The following is a 21,494-nucleotide window of genomic DNA, read 5'->3' as shown; positions in this document are numbered from 1 at the left end:
GCCTGCTATTTTTGCTGTAAATATGACATATGTGCTGCATAGTGCTGATTTTTAGTGAGAGAACTCATGTGTAAGTGATTTCTGCTGCTTTTGCATTGAAACATTATAACACGTGAGTTCCCTTGCTCTTTTTGGCTGGTTTCACCTTGCATCCTTCAAAGCTAGTTAGTAAAAGCTGTGACGATATAAAGAGTCTGCAAAGGGAGATGGACAGGTTTAGTGAGTGGGCAAGAAGTTGGCAAATGGAATATAATGTGGCACAATGTGAGGTTATTCACTTTGGCAGGAAGAATAGAAAAACAGAATTTGTTTTAAATGGTGAGAATCTATTAAAGGTTGTCAGAGGGATTTGAGTGTCCTTGTACATGAAACACAGTAAGTTAAAATGCAGGTACTGCAAGCAACTGGAAGGTAAATGATATGTTGGTCTTTATTGCAAAGGGGTTGGAGTCATCATTTTAGGCAGTTCCTCAGAATCGAGGAAGACTTGCTTCCCCTCCTGAAGTGAGTTCTTTGGTGGCTGAACAGTCCAATACGAGAGCCACGGACTCTGTCACAGGTGGGACAGTTGTTGAGGGAAGGGGTGGGTGGGACTGGTTTGCCGCATGCTCTTTCCGCTGCCTGCGCTTGATTTCTGCACGCTCTCAGCGTTGAGATTCGAAGTGCTCGGCACCCTCCCGGATGCACTTTCTCCACTTAGGGAGGTCTTTGGCCAGGGGCTCCCAGGTGTCAGTGGGGATGTCGCACTTTATCAGGGCGACTTTGAGGGTGTCCTTGTAACAATTCCGCTGCCCACCTTTGGCTCATTTGCCGTGAAGGAGCTCCGCATAAGGCACTTACTTTGGGAGTCTCGTGTCTGGCATGCGAACTATGTGGCCTGCCCAGCGGAGCTGATCGAGTGTGGTCAGTGCTTCAATGCTGGGGATGTTAGCCTGGATGAGGACGCTGATGTTGGTGCGACTGTCCTCCCAGGGGATTTGTAGGATCTTGCGGAGACATCGTTGGAGTACAAGAGTAAGGAATAACATTCCCACTAAGCTGCACAGCTCCCTGCCGGTCCCTCACAGCCCGGGACCGGCTTTACAAATGTGACTTTTTGTGCTTTCACCAAACTTTGAATGGGCCGCACAGCCCGTTAAAGGGACCATGCACCTTCCAAAAAATTAGGGGGAATATTAGTAAGGAAGTCAATTCGCTCCAGACTGTAGGCATCACTGGCATGGCCAGCATTTATTGCCCATCCATAATTGCTCGAGAAGGTGGTGGTGAGCCGCCTTCTTGAACATTACAGTCCTTGTGGTGAAGATACTCGCACAGTGCTGTTAGGGAGGGAGTTTGACCCAGCAACGATCAAGGAACAGCGATATAGGGATGTGGGGATAGGGCAGGCAAGTGGAGTTGAACTTGACGATCAGCCATGATCTTATTGAATGGCACAGCAGGCTCGAGAGGCCGAATAGCCCGCTCCCAATTCTTATAACACCCGCCCCTGCGGTTGAATAACATACCGATCACTATCAAGGTTAACACATGAATAATCGCCACCAGCGAGGAAGACGGCAGGTGGAACGTATGGAAATATGCTCCAGGGAGGATTCAGTATTTTGAGCAGAAATGGGAAACCATCTATGTGTTTCTGCGCAGCCGCAAGATCCCATCCGGGGCCACCACACGTGTTCCTGACGCACAGCACGTCCCGCCCACCTGCGCGAGAGCCAACGCTGATTGATCTGTGGCGACACCGCCTCCCGCTCTGAGTGGCCAGTGACCTTGTCAATCAGTGGCAGAGCGGCGGGGTGACGGTTCGCGGGTAAGAAGCTGCTGGTTGCTGGAGTTTGATGAGTGTGTGTGAGGCATTTGTGGCGCGGTACCTCACCAAGTTTCTAACGGTTTGTTGTGGAACAGGCCGAGCCACTTCCCGTGCCGAGGGAGAAGCCGGGGGAGGATGTTTTCCAGCGGCAGCATGGACAAGTTCAGCCCGCATTCACAGCCAGGCTGCCCGGATAGGGGGTGCACAGTGACTGTCTGCTGGCCATGGGGCGGGGGGGCTTGGGGAGCCCATAACTGTCTGCTGGCCATGGGTTGGGGGTGTGTGCACACAGTGACTGTCCGCTGGCCGAGTGTCATCATCATCATCATAGGCAGTCCCTCAGAATCGAGGCAGTCTTGCTTCCACTCTTAGAATGAGTCCTTAGGTGGCTGAACAGTCCAATACGAGAGCCACAGTCCCTGCCACAGGTGGGGCAGATAGTCGTTGAGGATAAGAGACGGCGGGGGGGGGGGTTGGGGGCAGGTTTGCCGCACGTTCTTTCCGCGCTTGTTTTCTGCATGCACTCGGCGATGAAACTCGAGGTGCTCAGCACCCTCCCGGATTCACTTCCTCCACTTAGGGCTGTCTTTGGCCAGGGACTCCCAGGTGTTGGGGATGCCGCAGTTTATCAGGGAGGCTTTGAGGGTGTTCTTGTAACGTTTCCTCTGTTCACCTTTGGCTTGTTTGCTATAAAGCAGTTCCGAGTAGAGCGCTTGCTTTGGGAGTCATGTGTCTGGCATGCAAACAATGTGGCCTGCCCAGCGGAACTGATCAAGTGTGGTCAGTGCTTCAATGCTGGGGATATTGGCCTGGACGAGGACACTAATGTTGGTGCGTCTGTCCTCCCAGGGGATTTGTAGGATCTTGCGGAGACATCATTGGTGATATTTCTCCAGTGACTTGAGGTGTCTACTGTACATGGTCCATGTCTCTGAGCCATACAGGAGGGTGGGTATTACTACAGCCCTGTAGGCCATGAGCTTGGTGGCAGTTTTGAGGGCCTGGTCTTCAAATACTCTTTTCCTCAGACGGCCGTAGGCTGCGCTGGCACACTGGAGGCGGTGTTGAATCTCCTCATCAATGTCTGCATTTGTTGATAGGAGGCTCCCAAGATCAGGGAAGTGGTCTCCATTGTCCAGGGCCGTGCCGTGGATCTTGATGACTGGAGGGCAGTGCTGTGTGGCGAGGACAGGCTGCTGGAGGACCTTTGTCTTACGGATGCTTAGCGTAAGGTCTATGCTTTTGTGCGCCTCAGTAAATACGTCGACTATGTCCTTGAGTTCAGCCTCTGTGCGCAGACGCAGGCGTTATCGGGTGTGCACAGTGACTGGATCCCTGGCCTGTGTCTAATCTCCAGCAGCTCTGTGCTGCCCGCCTGAGATTGACTATCTCAGATCATTCATGGTTAATTCACTAACTCAATGCTCCCAGTGGGGATCCAAGCTGAAAGTAATTTGAAGGGTTGAGGCTCCAATGTTCAGCCCTGTCTCTAACCTGTGCCCCCTTGAATTGTGGCATGCTGCTGGGAGCATGAAAAAAGAAAGACTTGGATTTATATATTTTTACGACCACCGGATGTCTCAAAGCGCTTTGCAGCCAATGAAATACTTTTGGAGTGTAGTCACTGTTGTAATGTAGGAAAACACGGCAGTCAATTTGCGCACAAGCATGCTCCCATAAATAGCAATATGATGATGACCAGATAATCTGTTTTTTGGTTAGTGATTCTACCTTCTAGATTTATTGGTTATCATTACTATGAAGTATGACTAGAGAATTTAATAGTGTTTCACTGTAATTAGCGATTTTTATTGAAGCAAATTAAAAAAGTTTGCATCACAACACAGCAGGGTTCACTGTTCATGCAATGGCTTGTCTTCCTGCCTCCGCATCTGGAGTCCCCCAAGGGCCTATCCTTGGCCCCCTCTTATTTCATCACGTTCCACACATATTTTGACGATACTCAGTTTTACCTCACCATCACCTCTTGACTCCTCCACTGCCTCTTTATTCTCAGACTGCTTGTCTGACATCCACTCCTGGAGGAGCTGAAATTTCCTCCGATTAAATATTAGGAAGCAAAGCCTTTGTCTTCGATCCCACCACTAACTGCATTCCTTAGCCAACGATTTCATCCCCTTCCCTGCTGGCCACTGTCTCAGGCTGAATCAGATTGTTTACAACCTCAACCTCAGCATCCTATTTGACTGAGCTGAGCTTCCTGAACATATTAATTCCACCACTACTTTCACCTCTAATATCGCTTCACTCGGCTCCTGCCTGAGCCAGTCTGCTGCTGAAACTCTCATGCATGCTTTTGTTGCCTTCAGATTCGGCTATTCCAGTGCTCTCCTGGCAGATTTCACATCTTCCACCCTCCATAAACTTCAGCTCCACCAAGTCCCGTTCATCCATCACCCCTGTGCTTGCTGATCTACATTGGCCCTTGGTGCCCACCAACACCTCAATTTTAACATTCTCATCTTCATGTTCAAATACCTTAATCCGCTATCTCGGTAACCTCCTCCAGCTTTACAACCCTCTGAGAACTCTGTGTTGCTCCAACTTTGGCCTCATGTGCATCCACCACTTTGCCCTACCATTGGCGATGTGCCTTCAACCATCCAGGCCCTAAGCTCTGAAATTCCCTCTCTAAACCTCTCCACCTCTGCCTTCTCCTTTTAAGATGCTCCTTAAAGACTGCCAATTTGATTAAGCTGTTTATCCTAACAGTGTTTCTTCTCGACTTCAGAAGATCATATGTACTGCAGTAGTATAAATATTTTCACTTTCCACAGGAGTCATTCTTCTGGTATCCATGACTTAGTAAGTATTTACGCTGCAGCGTGTACACTTTAGAGTAGTAGCTGAAGTTAGGGTTTCAGGCAGGCAGAACTCTTTACATTGCGTAGCCCTTGTCTGGCTGAATACTAACTATCCTGTTTAAGAGTGAGATGTGCTAATGGATACATGTGTCCGTAGAACTCTTGTCCAGCAGTATCCAACATAAATGTTCAGAGAACCTTTAGTCCCATTAGTTTGTCTAGTACTTTTTTCTGTAGTGATAGATTGTTTTAAGTTCCTCCCTCCCTATAGCCCCTTGATTATTATTATTATTGGGATACTTTGTGTCTTCTACTGTGATGACCGATACAAAATATTTGTCTCTGTCATTTCCTGTTTTCCCATTATTAATTCCCCCGTCTCATCCTCTAAGGGACCAACGTTTACATTAGCTACTCTCTTCCTTTTTAATATACCTGTAGAAGCTCTTATTGTCTGTTTTTGTATTTCTTGCTAGTTTACTCTCAATCTATCTTCTCCCTCTATTATTTTTTAGTCATCTTTTGCTGATTTTTAAAAGTTTCCCAATCCTCTGGCCTACCACTAATCTTAACAACATTGTATGCCTTTTCTTTCAATTTGATACCATCCTTAACTTCCTTAGTTAACCACGGATGGTTCATCCTTCTTGTAGAGCCTTTCTTTCTCACTGGAATATATCTTTGCTGAGAGTAATGAAATACCTCCTTAAATGTCTGACACTGCTTATCTACCGTCTTACCCTTTAGTCTATTTTCCCAGTCCACTTTAGCCAACTCTGTCTTCATACCTTTGTAATTCACACTAGTTTCAGACCCAAGTTTCTCACCCTCAAACTGAATTTGAAATTCTAACATGCTATGATCACTCTTCCCTAGAGGCCTATTAGAGAACTTAAGAGTAATCTGTGTGTGGAAACAGGAGACATCGGTAGGATTCTTAATGAATACTTTACATCTGTTTTCACAAAGGAGAGGGATGAAACAGACATTGCTGTCGGAGGAGGTGTGTGAAATAGTAGGTGAAATAAACATAGTGAGAAAGGAAGTATTAAGGGGTTCAGCAGCTTTGAAAGTGGATAAATCCCCAGGCCCGGATGAAATGTATCCCAGGCTGTTGAGCGAAGCAAAAGAAGAAATAGCAGAGGTCCTGACCATTATTTTCCAATTCTTTCTGGCTTCAGGTGTGGTGCCGGAAGACTCGAAGACTGTTAATGTGATACCTTTGTTTAAAAGGGGGGAAAGGGATAGACCAAGTAATTACAGGCCAGCCTAACCTTGGTGGTGGAAAAATTATTGGAAAGAATTCTGAGGGACAGGATAAATCTTTATTTAGAAAAACACAGATTAATGAAGGCTAGTCAGCATGGATTTGTTAAGGGAAGGTCGTGTCTAACAAACTTGATGGAAAATTTTATGAGGAGGTAACAAGGAGGGTAGATGGGGATAGTTGCTTGATGTAGTATATATGGATTTTAGCAAGGCTTTTGATAAGGTTCCACATGGCAGACTGCTCACGAAAGTAAAAGCCCATAGGATCCAGGGCAAAGTGGCAAGTTGGATCCAAAATTGGCTCAGAGGCAGGAAGCAAAGGGTGATGATTGATAGGTGTTTTTGTGACTGGAAGGCTGTTTCTAGTGGGGTTCTGCAGGGCTCAATATTAGGTCCCTTGCTTTTTGTGGTGTACATCAATGATCTGCACTTGAATGCAGAAGTTTGCAGGTGATACTAAAATCGGCTGTGTGGTTGATAATGAAGGCGGCGGCTGTAGACTGCAGGAAGATATCAATAAACTGGTCAGGTGGGCAGAACAGTGGCAAATGAAAGTCAATCCGGAGAAGTGTGATTTGGGGAGGGCTAACAAGGAAAGGGAATTCACATTAAATGGTCGGACACTCAGAAGTGTAGAGGAACAAAGGGACCTTGGGTGCAGGTCCACAGATCCCTGAAAGTAGCAGGCCAGGTAGATAAAGTGGTTAAGAAGGCATACGGAATGCTTGCCTTTATTAGCTAAGGCATAGAATACAAGAGCAGGGAGGTTATGCTTGAAGTGTATAAAACACTAGTTAGGCCACAGCTAGAGTACTACGTGCAGTTCTGGTCAGCACATTACAGGAAAGATGTGATTGCACTAGAGAGGGTACAGAAGAGATTTACGAGGGTGTTGCTGGGAGTAGAGAATCTTAGCTATGAATAGATGGGCTGGGTTTGTTTTCCTTGGAACAGAGGAGGCGGAGGGGAGACCTTATTGAGGTGTATAAAATTATGAGGGGCCTAGATAAAGTGGATAGAAAGGACCTATTTCCCTTAGCAGAGGGGGCATAAGAAATAGGGACAGCAGTAGGCCAAACGGCCCCTTGAGCCTGCTCCGCCATTCAATAAGATCATGGTTGATCTGATCATGAACTCAGCTCCACTTCCCTGCCCGCTCCACATAACCCCTTATCAGCATATTGTTTAAGAAACTGTCTATTTCTGTCTTAAATTTATTCAATGTCCCAGCTTCCACAGCTCTCTGAGGCAGCGAATTCGACGGATTTGCAAACCTCAGAGAAGAAATTTCTCCGCATCTCAGTTTTAAATGGGCGACCCCTTATTCAAAGATCATGCCCTCTAGTTCTAGTCTCCCCCATCAGTGGAAACATCCTCTCTGCATCCACCTTGTCAAGCCCCCTCATAATCTTATATGTTTCGATAAGATCACCTCTCATTCTTCTGAATTCCAATGAGTAGAGGCCCAATCTATTCAACCTTTCCTCATAAAGCAATAAAGAAAGGAAAGATAGATTATGAAAGTAAACTTGCGCAAAACATAAAAACAGATAGTAAAAGCTTTTACCGATATATAAAACGGAAAAGAATGACTAAAGTAAATGTTGGTCCCTTAGAAGATGAGAAGGGGGATTTAATAATGGGAAATGTGGAAATGGCTGAGACCTTAAACAATTATTTTGCTTCGGTTTTCACAGTGGAAGACACAAAAACCATGCCAAAAATTGCTGGTCACGGGAATGTGGGAAGGGAGGACCTTGAGACAATCACTATCACTAGCGGGGTAGTGCTGGACAGGCTAATGGATCTCAAGGTAGACAAGTCCCCTGGTCCTGATGAAATGCATCCCAGGGTATTAAAAGAGATGGCGGAAGTTATAGCAGATGCATTCGTTATAATCTACCAAAATTCTCTGGACTCTGGGGAGGTACCATCGGATTGGAAAGCAGCTAATGTAACGCCTCTGTTTAAAAAAGGGGGCAGACAAAAGGCAGGTAACTATAGGCCGGTTAGTTTAACATCTGTAGTGGGGAAAATGCTTGAAGCTATCATTAAGGAAGAAATAGCAGGATATCTAGATAGGAATAGTGCAATCAAGCGGACGCAACATGAAGGAGAAATCATGTTTAACTAATTTACTGGAATTCTTTGAGGATATAACAAGCATGGTGGATAGAGGTATACCGATGGATGTGGTGTATTTGGATTTCCAAAAGGCATTCGATAAGGTGCCACACAAAAGGTTACTGCAGAAAATAAAGCTACGTGGAGTCAGGAAATGTATTAGCATGGTTAGAGAATTGGCTAACGAACAGAAAGCAGAGAGTCGGGATAAATGGGTCCTTTTCAGGTTGGCAATCGGTGGTTTGTGGTGTGCCACAGGGATCGGTGCTGGGACCACAACTGTTTACAATATACATAGATGACCTGGAAGAGGGGACGGAGTGTAGTGTAACAAAATTTGCAGATGACGCAAAGATTAGTGGAAAAGCGGGTTGTGTAGAGGACACAGAGAGGCTGCAAAGAGATTTAGATAGGTTAAGCGAATGGGCTAAGGTTTGGCAGATGGAATACAATGTCGGAAAATGTGAGGTCATCCACCTTGGGGAAAAAAAAACAGTAAAAGGGAATATAATTTCAATGGGGAGAAATTACAACATGCTGCGGTGCAGATGGACCTGGGGGTCCTTGTGCATGAAACTCTTTTAGAGTCAATCCCAAAAAGTTAGTTTGCAGGTGCAGCAGGTAATCAGGAAGGCGAATGGAATGTTGGCCTTCATTGCGAGAGAGATGGAGTACAAAAGCAGGGAGGTCCTGCTGCAACTGTACAGGGTATTGGTGAGGCCGCACCTGGAGTACTGCATGCAGTTTTGGTCACCTTACTTAAGGAAGGATATACTAGCTTTGGAGTGGGTACAGAGACGATTCACTAGGCTGATTCTGGAGATGAGGGGGTTACCTTATGATGATAGATTGATAGACTGAGTCTTTATTCGTTGGAGTTCAGAAGGATGAGGGGTGATCTTATAGAAACATTTAAAATAATGAAAGGGATAGACAAGATAGAGGCAGAGAGGTTGTTTCCACTGGTTGGGGAGACTAGAACTAGGGGGCACAACCTCAAAAGACGGGGAGCCAACTTAAAACCGAGTTGAGAAGAAATTTCTTCTTCCAGAGTGTTGTGAATCTATGGAATTCTCTGCCCAAGGAAGCAGTTGAGGCTAGCTCATTGAATGTATTCAAATCACAGATAGATAGATTTTTAACCAATAAGGGAATCAACCTGAATAGCTGTAGCAAGACTTCCCTGCTTTTATACTCCATCCCCTTTGCAATAAAGGCCAAATTTCCATTGGCCTTCCTGATCACTTGCTGTACCTGCATACTTTCCTTTTGTGTTTCATGCACAAGTGCTCCCAGGTCCCGCTGTACTGCAGCACTTTGCAATTCTTCTCCATTGTAAATAATAACTTGCTCTTTGATTTTTTTTCTGCCAAAGTGCATGATCTCACACTTTCCAACATTATAGTCCATCTGCCAAATTTTTACCCACTCACTTAGTCTGTCTATATCCTTTTGCAGATTTTTTGTGTCCTCCTCACACATTTGCTTTTCCTCCCATCTTTTGTATTGTCAGCAAACTTGACTACGTTACACTCAGTCCCTTCTTCCAAGTCGTTAATATAGATTGTAAATAGTTGGGGTCCCAGCACTGCTTCCTGCGGCACCCCACTAGTTACTGATTGCCAATCAGAGAATGAACCATTTATCCCGTCTCTCTGTTTTCTGTTAATTAGCCAATCCTCTATCCATGCTAATGTATTACCCTCAACCCCCCGAACTTTTATCTTGTGCAGTATAACCTTTCATGTGGCACCTTGTCAAATGCCTTCTGGAAGTCCAAATACACCACATTCACTGGTTCCCCTTTATCCACCCTGTTCGTTACATCCTCAAAGAATTCCAGCAAATTTGTCAAACATGACTTCCACTTCATAAATCCATGCTGACTCTGCCTGACCAAATTTTGCTTTTCCAAATGTCTTGCTATTGCTTCTTTAATGATGGACTTCAACATTTTCCCAACCACAGATGTTAGGCTAACTGGTTTATAGTTTCCTGCTTTTTGTCTGACTCCTTTTTTAAATAGGGGCATTACATTTGCAGTTTTCCAATCTGCTGGGACCTCCCCAGAATCCAGGGAATGTTGGTAAATTACAACCAATGCATGCCGCTACTTCTCTTAAGATCCTAGGATGCAAGCCATCAGGTCTAGGGGATTTATCTGCCCTTAGTCCCATTATCTTACTGAGTACCACATCCTTAGTAATTGTGATAGTGATTCCTCCCCCACCCCCCCCAATAGCCCCTTGACTATCCACTATATTGTTAGTGTCCTCTACCTTAAAGACTGATACAAAATATTTGTTCAGAGTTTCTGCCATCTCCATGTTCCTCATTACTAATTCACCAGTCCTGTCCTCTTAAGGGACCAACATTTACTTTAGCCACTCTTTTCCTTTTTATATATCTATAGAAACTCTTGCTATCTGTTTTTATATTTTGTGCTAGTTTACTTTCATAGTCTATCTTCCCTTTCTTAATCATTTTTTTGTGTCATTCTTTGCTGGCTTTTAAAAGCTTCCCAGTCTTCTGTCCTCCCACTAGTTTTGGCCACTTTGTGTGCCCTTGTTTTTAATTGGATACCGTCCTTTATTTCTTTAGTTAGTCACGGATGGCTCTTTTTTCTCTTAATTCTCTAGATTTAAAGTAATTGGCAGAAGATTTAGAGGGGATTTGAGGTGAATTTTTTCACGCAGAGGGTAGTGGGGTTCTGGAACTCACTGCCTAAAGGGTGGTAGAGGCAGAAACCCTCACCACATTTAAAAAGTACTTGGATATGCACTTGAAGTGCCGTAACCTACAGGGCTACGGACCTAGCTGGAAAGTGGGATTAGGCTGGATAGCTCTTTGTTGTCCAGCACGGACATGATGGGCCGAAATGGCCTCATTCTGTACTGTAACTTTCTCTGATTCTATGATCCTTTACTATGAGATCATTAATTAATCCTGTCTCCTTGCACATTACCAGATCTCAAATAGCTTGCTCCCTGGTTGGTTCCACAATGTATTGTTCGAAGAGACCATCCCGAATACACTCTATGAACTCGTCCTGAAGGCTACCTTTGCCAATTTGATTTGGACAATCTGAATGAAGGTTAAAATCGCCCATGATTATTGTAGTACCTTTCTTACAAGCCTCCATTATTTCCTGATTTATACTCTGTCCTACAGTGTAGCTATTGATAGAGGGCCTATACACTACTCCCACCAATGCCGCCTTCTCCTTACTATTTCTTATTTCCACCCAAACTGATTCTACATCTTGATTTTCTGAGCCAATATCATCTCTCACTACTGCACTGATCTTATCTTTTACTAACAGAGCTACCGCACCTCATTTTGCTTTCTGCCTATCCTTCAGAAATGTCAAATACCCCTGAATATTTGGTTCCCAGCCTTGGTCACCTTGCAACCACATCACTGTAATGGCTATCAGACCATTTATTTCTATTTGTGCCGTCAACTCATCAATCTTGTTACGAATGCTGCGTGCATTCAGATAAAGAGCCTTTAATTTTGTCTTTTTACCATTTTTCCCTACTCTGATTCTAATTGTTGGTGCACTCTTATGTTTGTACGCTCTGTCCCTTCCTGTCACACGCTGGTTATCATTACCCCTATCGCTACCCTGCACTATTGACTTCTCCTTTCTCTTTGACTTTTTAACCCCCACCGCCACCCCACTATTTAGTTTACAGCCCTAGTTATTTGATTCGCCAGGACACTGGTCCCATCATGGTTCAAGTGAAGCCTGTCCCAATGGAACCCAGTAGTGGTGCCAATGGCCCATGAATCTAAACCCATTTCTCCCACACCAATCTTTGAGCCACGCAATCATTCCTGCCTCACTTGTAGTCACATTGTTGTGAAAATAATAAGGTTCTCAGTGCTTACCCTCCATGTAAACTCCCCAACTCATATTCATGGCCAACCCCTCAACCTTACCATCTCTCGTAGCCTCGCTACTCCCATCGTGTCAATCGCAGATAAGGCCATTTCTGACCACTTCCTCGTATTGATCGCCACTCACATCCCCATTCCAACCCCCCGCGCACCCCAACTCCCTCCTGTGTCCACCCCTGGAAAAAGCTCTCTTCCGAATTTCTTACAACTACACGTATCAACTCCCAACTGTCCAGCCTTTGGCCCTCCATTCACCATGACATTTCTGCAGCTACTGATCTCAATCACACCCTCACCACCACCTTTGATGACCTAGTCCCTGTGAAAACAATTACTCTCTCACCCTGGCCATCCCCCCTGGTACAGCCCTGATCTTCGCTCCCTTAAGTCCAAGGGACGCAGACTTGAATGGATATGGCGGACAACTGGTTTAGCCATTCACCGCCAGATCTGGCTGGACCACATAAAGCACTGTTGGGTACTGCTCTCGGCTGCCAAAATCGCTCACTATTCTATAATTGTACTGGAATGTAAAGATAAACCACGGCTTCTATTTTCTACTGTTAACCGTCTTTTTAAACCGCTTTACCCAGTCTCAACCCTCACCTCCGACAATAAGTGTAAGGAGCTCATGGACTTCTTTGTCTCTAAGATTGAGACTATCCGTTTGGCCGCCTCTGCCTCTTCCCTTCCATATCCTAGCCCACCAGGCTAAACTTTCTCTAAGGAAGCCCCCTACCCCAGATTTCACATCTTTCTCCAGTTTCTCGCCGATCTCCCCTCATGACCTTTCCGAGCTCATCCTGTCCATGAGACCCACTTCCTGCTCCCTCGACCCTATTCCCATCATCATCATCATAGGCAGTCCTTCGGAATCGAGGAAGACTTGCTTCCACTCTAACAATGATTCCTTAGATGGCTGAACAGTCCAATACGAGAGCCACATGCTCTGTCACAGGTGGGACAGATAATCGTTGTGGGAAAGGGTGGGTGGGACTGGTTTGCCACATGCTCTTTCTGCTGCCTGCGCTTGATTTCTGCATGCTCTCGGCGATGAGACTCGAAGTGCTCAGCACCCTCTCGGATGCACTTCCTCCACTTAGGGCGGTCTTTGGCCAGGGACCCCCAGGTGTCAGTGGGGATGTTGCACTTTATCAGGGAGGCTTTGAGAGTGTCCTTGCAACATTTCCTCTGCCTACCTTTGGCTCGTTTGCTGTGAAGGAGTTCCGAGTAGAGCGCTTGCTTTGGGAGTCTCGTGTCTGGCATGCGAACAGTGTGGCCTGCCCAGCGGAGCTGATCAAGTGTGGTCAGTGCTTCAATGCTGGGGATGTTGCCCTGGTCGAGGATGGTAACGTTGGTGCGTCTGTCCTCCTAGGGGATTTGCAGGATCTTGCGGAGACGTCATTGATGGTATTTCTCCAGCGACTTGGTGTCTACTGTACATGGAGCCATACAGGAGGGCGAATATTACTGCAGTCCTGTAGACGATGAGCTTGGTGGCAGATTTGAGGGCCTGGTCTTCAAACACACTTTTCCTCAGGTGGCTGAAGGCTGCACTGGCACACTGGAGGCGGTGTTGAATCCCGTTGTCAATGTCTGCTCTTGTTAATAAGAGACTCCCGAGGTATGGGAAATGGTCCACGTTGTCCAGGGCCACGCCATGGATTGTGATGACTGCGGGGCAGTGCTGTGCGGCGCAGATAAGTTGGTAGAGGACCTTTGTCTTATGGATGTTTAGTGCAAGGTCCATGCTTTCGTACGCCTCAGTAAATACATTGACTATGACTTGGAGTTCAGCCTCTGTGTGTGCGCAGACGCAGGTGTCGTCCGCGTACTGTAGCTCGACGACAGAGGTTGGGGTGGTCTTGGACCTGGCCTGGAGATGATGAAGTTTGAACAGGTTCCACTGGTTCTGTAGTTTAGTTCCACTCCAGCGGGAAGCTTGTTAACTGCGAGGTGGAGCATGGCAACGAGGAAGATTGAGAAGAAGGTTGGGGCGATGACGCAGCCCTGTTTGAACCCGGTCCGGATGTTGATTGGGTCTGTAATGGATCCATTGGTAAGGATCACGGCCTGCATGTCATGGAGCAGTCAGAGGATGTTGACGAACTTTTGGGGGCATCGAAACGGAGGAGGACGCTTCATAGACCCTTGCGGTTGACGGTGTCAGAAGCCTTTGTAACGTCGAAGAAGGCCATGTATAAGGGCTGTGCTGTTGCGTTGTAAAAATCATGTCCAATTTGCCCCGTAGGGGGATGAAATCCGCACTGCGATTCCGGGAGGAGCTCCTCAGCCACAGGGAGAAGATGGTTGAGGAGGACTCTAGCGACGACTTTCCCAGTGGCTCATTACTGGGAGATTCCTCTGCAGTCAGACTTGTCCTCTTTTTTAAAGATGGTCACGATCACTGCATCTCTGAGATCTCCCGGATGCTCTCCTCCCTCCAGATGAGAGAGATGAGGTCATGTATTCGCGCCAACAGTGCCTCTCCGCCATACTTCAGTGCCTCAGCGGGGATTCCATCCGCTCCCGTAGCCTTGTTGTTCTTAAGTTGTCTTATGGCTTTTTCTACCTTGTGCAGTGCTGGGGTTTTACTGAGGTAGTGGCAGGTAGCATGCTGCGGGATGCAGTTGAGAACACTCGAGTCAAAGGCAGAGTCTCGATTGAGGAGATCTTCGAAGTGCTCCTTCCAGCGGGCCCTGACTGCCTCAGTGTCCTTGATGAGTGTTTCCCCGTTCTTGGCCAGCAGTGGGGTGGGGCCATGGGTGTTTGGACCGTAGGTGACCTTGACTGCGATAAAGAATCCTCGCACATCATGGCTGTCGGCCAGCTGCTGTATCTCCTGCGCTTTCTCCATCCACCATCTGTTCTTTAGGTCCCGAGTTTTTTGTTGGACGTCACCCTTAAGCCGACTGTAATGCTGCCTTGCTGCTCCCGAGTTGCACCCTCTTCCCACCAAATTGCTGACCACCGAACTTCCTTTTCTGGCTCCCATGATAGCTGACATTGTTAATGGTTCTCTCTCCTCAGGTACAGGCCCCCCCTCTCAAATCTGCCATCATCATCCCTCTCCTCAAAAAAAACAAAACAACCCTCGACCTTTCCATCCTTGCAAACTATCGCTCCATCTCCAACCTCCCTTTCCTCTCCAAAGACCTTGAATGTGTTGTCGCCCCAAATCCGTGCCCATCTTTCCCATAATTCCGTGCCCATCTTTCCCATAATTCCATGTTTGGATTGTTCCAATCAGGTTTCCACGCCTGCCACAGTATCGAAACGGCTCTCATCAAAGTCACAAATGACATCCTTTGTGACTGTGACAAAGACAAACTATCCCTCCTCCTCCTTCTTGACTTGTCTGCAGCCTTTGACACGGTTGACCACTCCATCCTCCTCCAATGCCTGTCCACCCTCATCCAGCTGGGTGGGACTGCACTTGCCTGGATCCATTCTTATCTATCTAATCGTAGCCAGAGAATCACCTGCAATGGCTTCTTTTCAAGCCCCCGCATCATTACCTCTCATGTACCCCAAGAATCTATCCTTATGGGAGGGGGGGGGCCCCCTCCTATTTTTCATCGATGTTGCTCCTTGGTGACATCATCTGAAAATACAGCGTCAGTTTCCACATGTAGGCTGAATACACCCAGCTCTACCTCACTACCACTTCTCTCGACCCCGCCATGGTCTCTAAATTGTCAGACTGCTTGACCAACATCCAGTACTGGATGAGCTGAAATTTTCTCCAATTGAATATTGGGAACACTAAAGCCATTGTTTTCATCCCTGCCACAAACTCCATTCCCTAGCCACTGATTCCATCCCTCCTACCAACTTCTGTCTCAAGCTGAACCAGACTGTTCTCAACCCTGGTGTCATATTTGACCCTGAAATGAGTTTTCAACCACACATCCGCAACATAACTAAGACCGCCTATTCCCGCCTCAGCTCATCCGTTGCTGAAATCTTCATCCATGCCTTTGTTACCTCCAGACTTGACTATTCCAACCTACTCCTGGCTGGCGCCTCACACTCTACCCTACGTAAATTAGAGCTGATCCAAAACTCGACTGCCCGTGGCCTAATTCGCAGCAAGTCCTGCTCACCTATCACCCATGTGCTCACTGACCTACATTGGCTTCCAGTTAAGCAACGGCTCGATTTCAAAATTCTCATCCTTATTTTCAAATCCCTGCATGGCCTTGCCCTTCCCTATCTCTATAATCTCTTCCATCCCGACAACCCCTGCCTCGAGATGTCAGCGCTCCTCTAATTCTGCCCTCCTGAGCATCCCTGATTATAATCGCTGAACCATTGGTGGCCGTGCTTTCTGTTGCCTATTCTCCAAGCTCTGGATCTCCCTGCCTAAACATCTCCGCCTCTGACTCTCTTTCCTCCTCCGGACGCTCCTTAAATCATACCTCTTCCTGCATTAATTTCTATTTGTGCAGCTCGGTGTCAAATTTTTTAATAATATTCCTGTGATGCAACTTGGGACGTTTCACTACGTTAAAGGCGCTATATAAATGCAAGTTGTTATTTATCTACGAATCGGACAGCAACTTCTGGCTAGTGGAGATGCGTAGTTAAACGTGATAATTCGGACGTTGCAGTCCGAGATGCGCTGCTCCTCCGTAAGTAGCGCGAAAATGCCATCTTGCTGCCTGACTCTCCATTCAAATACACTTGATGTGAAATTCCTGTACTAGCATTGTAGGGACGGACTAAACTCGCCACAAAAAGTTACGACTCGTCCATTCCAGTGTAAGTACCCTTTTAATGGCATAATATGTCTTTTTTTTTATTCGTTCCGCGATGTGGGCGTCGCTGGTAAGGCCAGCATTTATTGCTCATCCCTAATTGCCTCTGAGATGGTAGTGAGCCACCTTCTTGAACCGCTGCAGTCCTTGTGGTGAAGGTACTCCCACAGTTCTGTTGGAGAGGGAGTTCTGGGATTTTGACCCAGCAACGATGACGAACGGCCATATATTTCCAAGTCAGGATGGTGTGGAACTTGGAGGAGAATTTGAAGGTGATGGTATTTCCATGTTGCCCTTATCCTTTTAGGTGATGAGGTCGTGGGTTTGGGAGATGCTGCAGAAGAAGTTGTCGAATTGCTGTAGTGCACATTGTAGATGGTACGCAATGTAGCCACGGTGTCCCAGTGGTGGAAGGGAGTGAATGTTTAAGGTGGTGGATGCGGTGCCAATGAAGCGGTCTGCTTTGTCCTGGATGATGTTGAGCTTCTGGAGTGTTGTTGGAGCTGAACTCATCCAAGCAACTGGAGAGTATCCCTTCACTTCTAACTTGTATCTTACAGATTACTGCCAAACAACCTCTCTGGCACTGAAAATTAACTTTTATAATGTGGAGTCTCTATTCATTCAGCTTTTAGTTATTGGAGATTTAAAAAGAATACTTTTTTTTTTACTTTCTCTCTTTATCTCTCTCCTAATCCAATCTTTATTTCACTTTCTGTACCTGATTTGATATTGAAATCACTATTCTAACTGACACTTCCTGGTTCAGACTCTGCGCTGCTCATTAACGATTCTTCATTTAGGAGATATACAGTTGCTTGCCATGTGACAGGACCCAGATGCTCTGTAGAGGGCACTGTGCCTTTTGGATGTCCTGTTGACAGCAACTTGCGATACAAAACCCCATAGAAAGTATAGGCAAGCGCAAATCTAACGCGCTGCTCACAGCAAAATCTGGCCCCATAAGTTTCTGCCAAATGTTTTACCCGTTATGATGATAACATTTTGGTTCAGTTGTGTAGATTGAGTGTTCAGTAAGCAGTCATTATATCGGCTTTGAATGAATAATGTTCTATGCCTTGTGATCACTTCCTCTGCTGCGAGAAGCTAATTGCAAGTGCAACATTTTTGTAACTCTATAAATGAAATGGTTAGTGACACAGACAAAATTAATGGCAAGTTTACATTATTTTAAACTTTTGTAAAATAAGTTATTTGTAAAAGTGGCCACTGCAATGCTGTGCAACTGCAGTCTACTCAGGATGAAGTGTAGCAACAGCACTAAAGTGCAAAGAGTAATAACTAACCATTTTGGATGGCCCAGTGGAGTGACACATTTATATGTAATAATCATCACATCCATATGTCGGCTTACTATCCACATCTGACATTGACACGTTTTCCAAAAAATGATCTGGGGTTTCCAGGTTACAGTAACCTCTGGCACACAATGGATGCTAAGCATTGCCCAGCAGGCACTAATGCAATTCCTAATTATTCTGGAGGGCGTTATGAATTTGAAAAGTTTTTCCTGTCACAATATACTGTTTGTTAACTATTATTATATTCTTCTAGGAGTATCAAAAGTTTGGACCATGGCAACAACAGGAAAAATTATTTCTTTCCGCTTGCCTCCTCTTCCCACCATCGGCGAAATTATCAAGTTATATAAACTGAGAGCTGAAAAGCAGCTCTCTCAGAATTTCTTGCTGGATTTAAGATTAACAGGTAACAACAAATTTTAAATTTCAGTCTTAAGATGTTGCCCGTTGCTTACTTTACATTCTAGGGATCAACATCTTATCAATGCATCTTCCCATTCTTCCCATGTCCATGTTTGACCTAATTAACTCGATCAAAATCATGAAGGGTTTTGATAGAGTAAATAAGTAGAAATTGTTTCCAGTGGCAGAAGGGTCGGTAACCAGATGAGACAGATTTAAGGTAATTTGCAAAAGAACCAGAGGTGAGGTGAGGAGACTTTTTTTTTAAACACAGCAAGTCGTTATGATCTGGAATGTACAGCTTGAAAGGACAGTGGAAGCAGATTCAATAATAACTTTCAAACGGGAATTGGATAAATACTTTAAGTGGGAAAAAATTGCAGAGCTATTGGAAAAGAGCAGGAGAGTGGAATATTTTTAAACATGTTATAAATGCAGTTATATAAATGTGCTACTGCTGTGGTGCACATCAAATAATTAGAGTTAATGGTAAATGTGTGGATAAACATTTAAAAATAAAATTGAGGAAACATTTCTGAACAAAATTTCAACTTAGTATACAGTGTAATAAGCATTACATTTTACATCCTGAAGAGCATTTCCTCACTGATCTACAGATTGTGCTATACTATGGATAAAGTGAAAATTGATGTGCTTTACACTGCCTTTACTAGTTGTCTGAGACAAATAATAACTTAGTACTTGGAGCTATCATCTGGGAGAGATATGTAGATCAAATTGTAGTAAAGTTTCTGTCTATTGTCAATTTTAGGTTTTACTACCAACATTTATATTTAATTTCTGTATGCACACAAACTTTAAACTTTCTCAATAGCAATAAATATGAACGAGTTGTTCTGTTCTGCAGTTTTGATGACAGTCTCGTGGACGAGTTAGTAGTGATCTGGTCTCCTGGTTTGCTTGCTGCCATATTACGTGGATGCAACTTAAACTGAGTCATTAGCTGAAGCTGAACTGTTAAAAATCGTATAAACTACATGTTTAAAAATATCCCACTCCACTGCTCTTTCCCAATAGCTCTGCAATTTTTTCCCACTTAAAGTATTTATCCAATTCCCATTTGAAAGTTATTATTGAATCTGCTCCCACCATCCTTTCAAGCAGTGCATTCTAGATCACAACAACTTGCTGTGTTTAAAAAAAAATGTCTCCTCACCTCACCCCTGGTTCTTTTGCAAATTACCTTAAATCTGTCTCATCTGGTTACCGACCCTTCTGCCACTGGAAAAGGTTTCTACTTATTTACTCTATCAAAACTCTTCATGATTTTGAACACCTCCATTAAATCACCCCTTAACCTTCTCTGTTCTAAGAAGAGAAAAAGATTAGTGAAGACAAACGTAGGTCCCTTGTAGTCTGATTCAGGTGAATTCAGCGAACAAAGAAATGGCAGACCAACTGAACAAATACTTCGGTTCTGTCTTCACGAGGGAAGACACAAATAACCTTCCGAATGTACTAGGGGACGGTGGGTCTAGTGACGAGGAGGAACTGAAGGATATCCTTATTAGGTGGGAAATTGTGTTGGGGAAATTGATGGGATTGAAGGTCTATAAATCCCCGGAATTGAGTGTAATATCTCCAAGTTTGCAGATGACACTAAACTGGGTGGTGGTGTGAGCTGTGAGGAGGACGCTAAGAGGCTGCAGGGTGACTTCGACAGGTTAGGTGAGTGGGCAAATGCATGGCAGATGCAGTACAATGTGGATAAATGTGAGGTTATCCATTTTGGGGGCAAAAACACGAATCAGAATATTATCTGAATGGCGGCAGATTAGGAAAAGGGGAGGTGCAACGAGACCTGAGTTTCATGGTTCATCAGTCAATGAAAGTTGGCATGCAGGTACAGCAGGCAATGAAGAAGGCAAATGGTATGTTGGCCTTCATGGCTAGGGGATTTGAGTATAGGAGCAGGGAGGTTTTACTGCAGTTGGACAGGGCCTTAGTGAGGCCTCACCTGGAATATTGTGTTCAGTTTTGGTCTCCTAATCTGAGGAAGGACGTTCTTGCTATTAAGGGAGTGCAGCGAAGGTTCACCAGACTGATTCCAGGGATGGCTGGACTGTCATATATGAGGAGAGACTGGATCAACTGGGCCTTTATTCACTGGAGTTTAGAAGGATGAGAGGGGATCTCATGGAAATGTCTAAGATTCTGATGGGACTGGACAGGTTAGATGTGGGAAGAATGTTCCCGATGTTGGGAAAGTCCAGAACCAGGAGACATAGTCTTAGGATAAGGGGTAGGCCATTTAGGACTGAGATGAGGAGAAACTTCTTCACTCGGAGAGTTGTTAACCTGTGGAATTCCCTGCCGCAGAGAGTTGTTGATGCCAGTTCATTGGATATATTCAAGAGGGAGTTAGATATGGCCCTTACGGCTAAGGGGATCAAGGGGTCTGGAGAGAAAGCAGGAAAGGGGTTCTGAGGGAATGATCAGCCATGATTTTATTGAATGGTGGTGCAAGCTCGAAGGGCCGAATGGCCTACCTCTGCACCTATTTTCTATGTTTCTAAGGAGATCAACCCCAGCTTCTCTCGTCTCGCCACGTAATTAAAGTCCCACATACTTGGTACCATTCTAATCAATCTCTCTGCACCATCTTTAAGACCTTTACATCCTTCTTAATGTGTGGTGCTCAGAATTGGACACTGTGCTCCAGTTGAGGCCCAAACAGTGTTTTATGAAGGTTTAGCATAACATCCTTACTTTTGAATTCTCTGCCTCTGTTTATAAAACAAGGGACCCAGTTAAAAAGCCTTCTCCACTAGTCCTGCCACCTTCAAAGATGTTTGTATGTGAACCCCCAGCCCCTCAGTTTCTCCACCCCCTTTAAAATTGTACCATTTTGTTTATATTGCCTCTCCTGATTCTTCCTACCATAATGCATCACTTCACACCTCTCAGTGTTGAATGTCATCTGCCATGTGTCTGTCCATTTCACCAGTCTGTCTATGGCCTCTGAAGTCTGTTACTATCCTCCCCACTTTACTACATTTCTGAGTTTCATGTCATCTGCAAACTTTGAACTTATGCCCTGTATACCCAAGTCCAGGTC

General features: G+C 45.3%; 1 protein-coding gene across 3 annotated transcripts in view; it reads left to right on the top strand.

Annotated features, from left to right (window-relative positions):
• The first annotated feature begins 1,767 nt into the window (after positions 1-1,767).
• tfb1m (transcription factor B1, mitochondrial) overlaps positions 1,768-21,494 on the top strand; it is a 54,078-nt gene continuing 34,351 nt past the window's right edge. The window contains exons 1-3 of one of the 3 annotated variants that reach the window (XM_070889674.1): positions 1,794-1,810; positions 2,911-3,037; positions 18,267-18,419. In XM_070889674.1, coding sequence (XP_070745775.1) covers positions 18,287-18,419 — 133 coding nt within the window. In that variant the 5' untranslated portion in view covers positions 1,794-1,810; positions 2,911-3,037; positions 18,267-18,286. Of the gene's footprint in view, positions 1,811-1,856; positions 1,890-2,910; positions 3,038-18,266; positions 18,420-21,494 lie in introns of those variants that run through there. The other 2 variants (XM_070889675.1, XM_070889676.1) reach the window with 2 other exon arrangements.

The sequence above is a fragment of the Pristiophorus japonicus genome, chromosome 9 (genome assembly GCF_044704955.1).
Source record: "Pristiophorus japonicus isolate sPriJap1 chromosome 9, sPriJap1.hap1, whole genome shotgun sequence".
Taxonomy (NCBI): domain Eukaryota; kingdom Metazoa; phylum Chordata; class Chondrichthyes; family Pristiophoridae; genus Pristiophorus; species Pristiophorus japonicus.
Note: the sequence above shows the minus strand (reverse complement) of the source record. Positions and strands in the feature narration are given on the sequence as shown.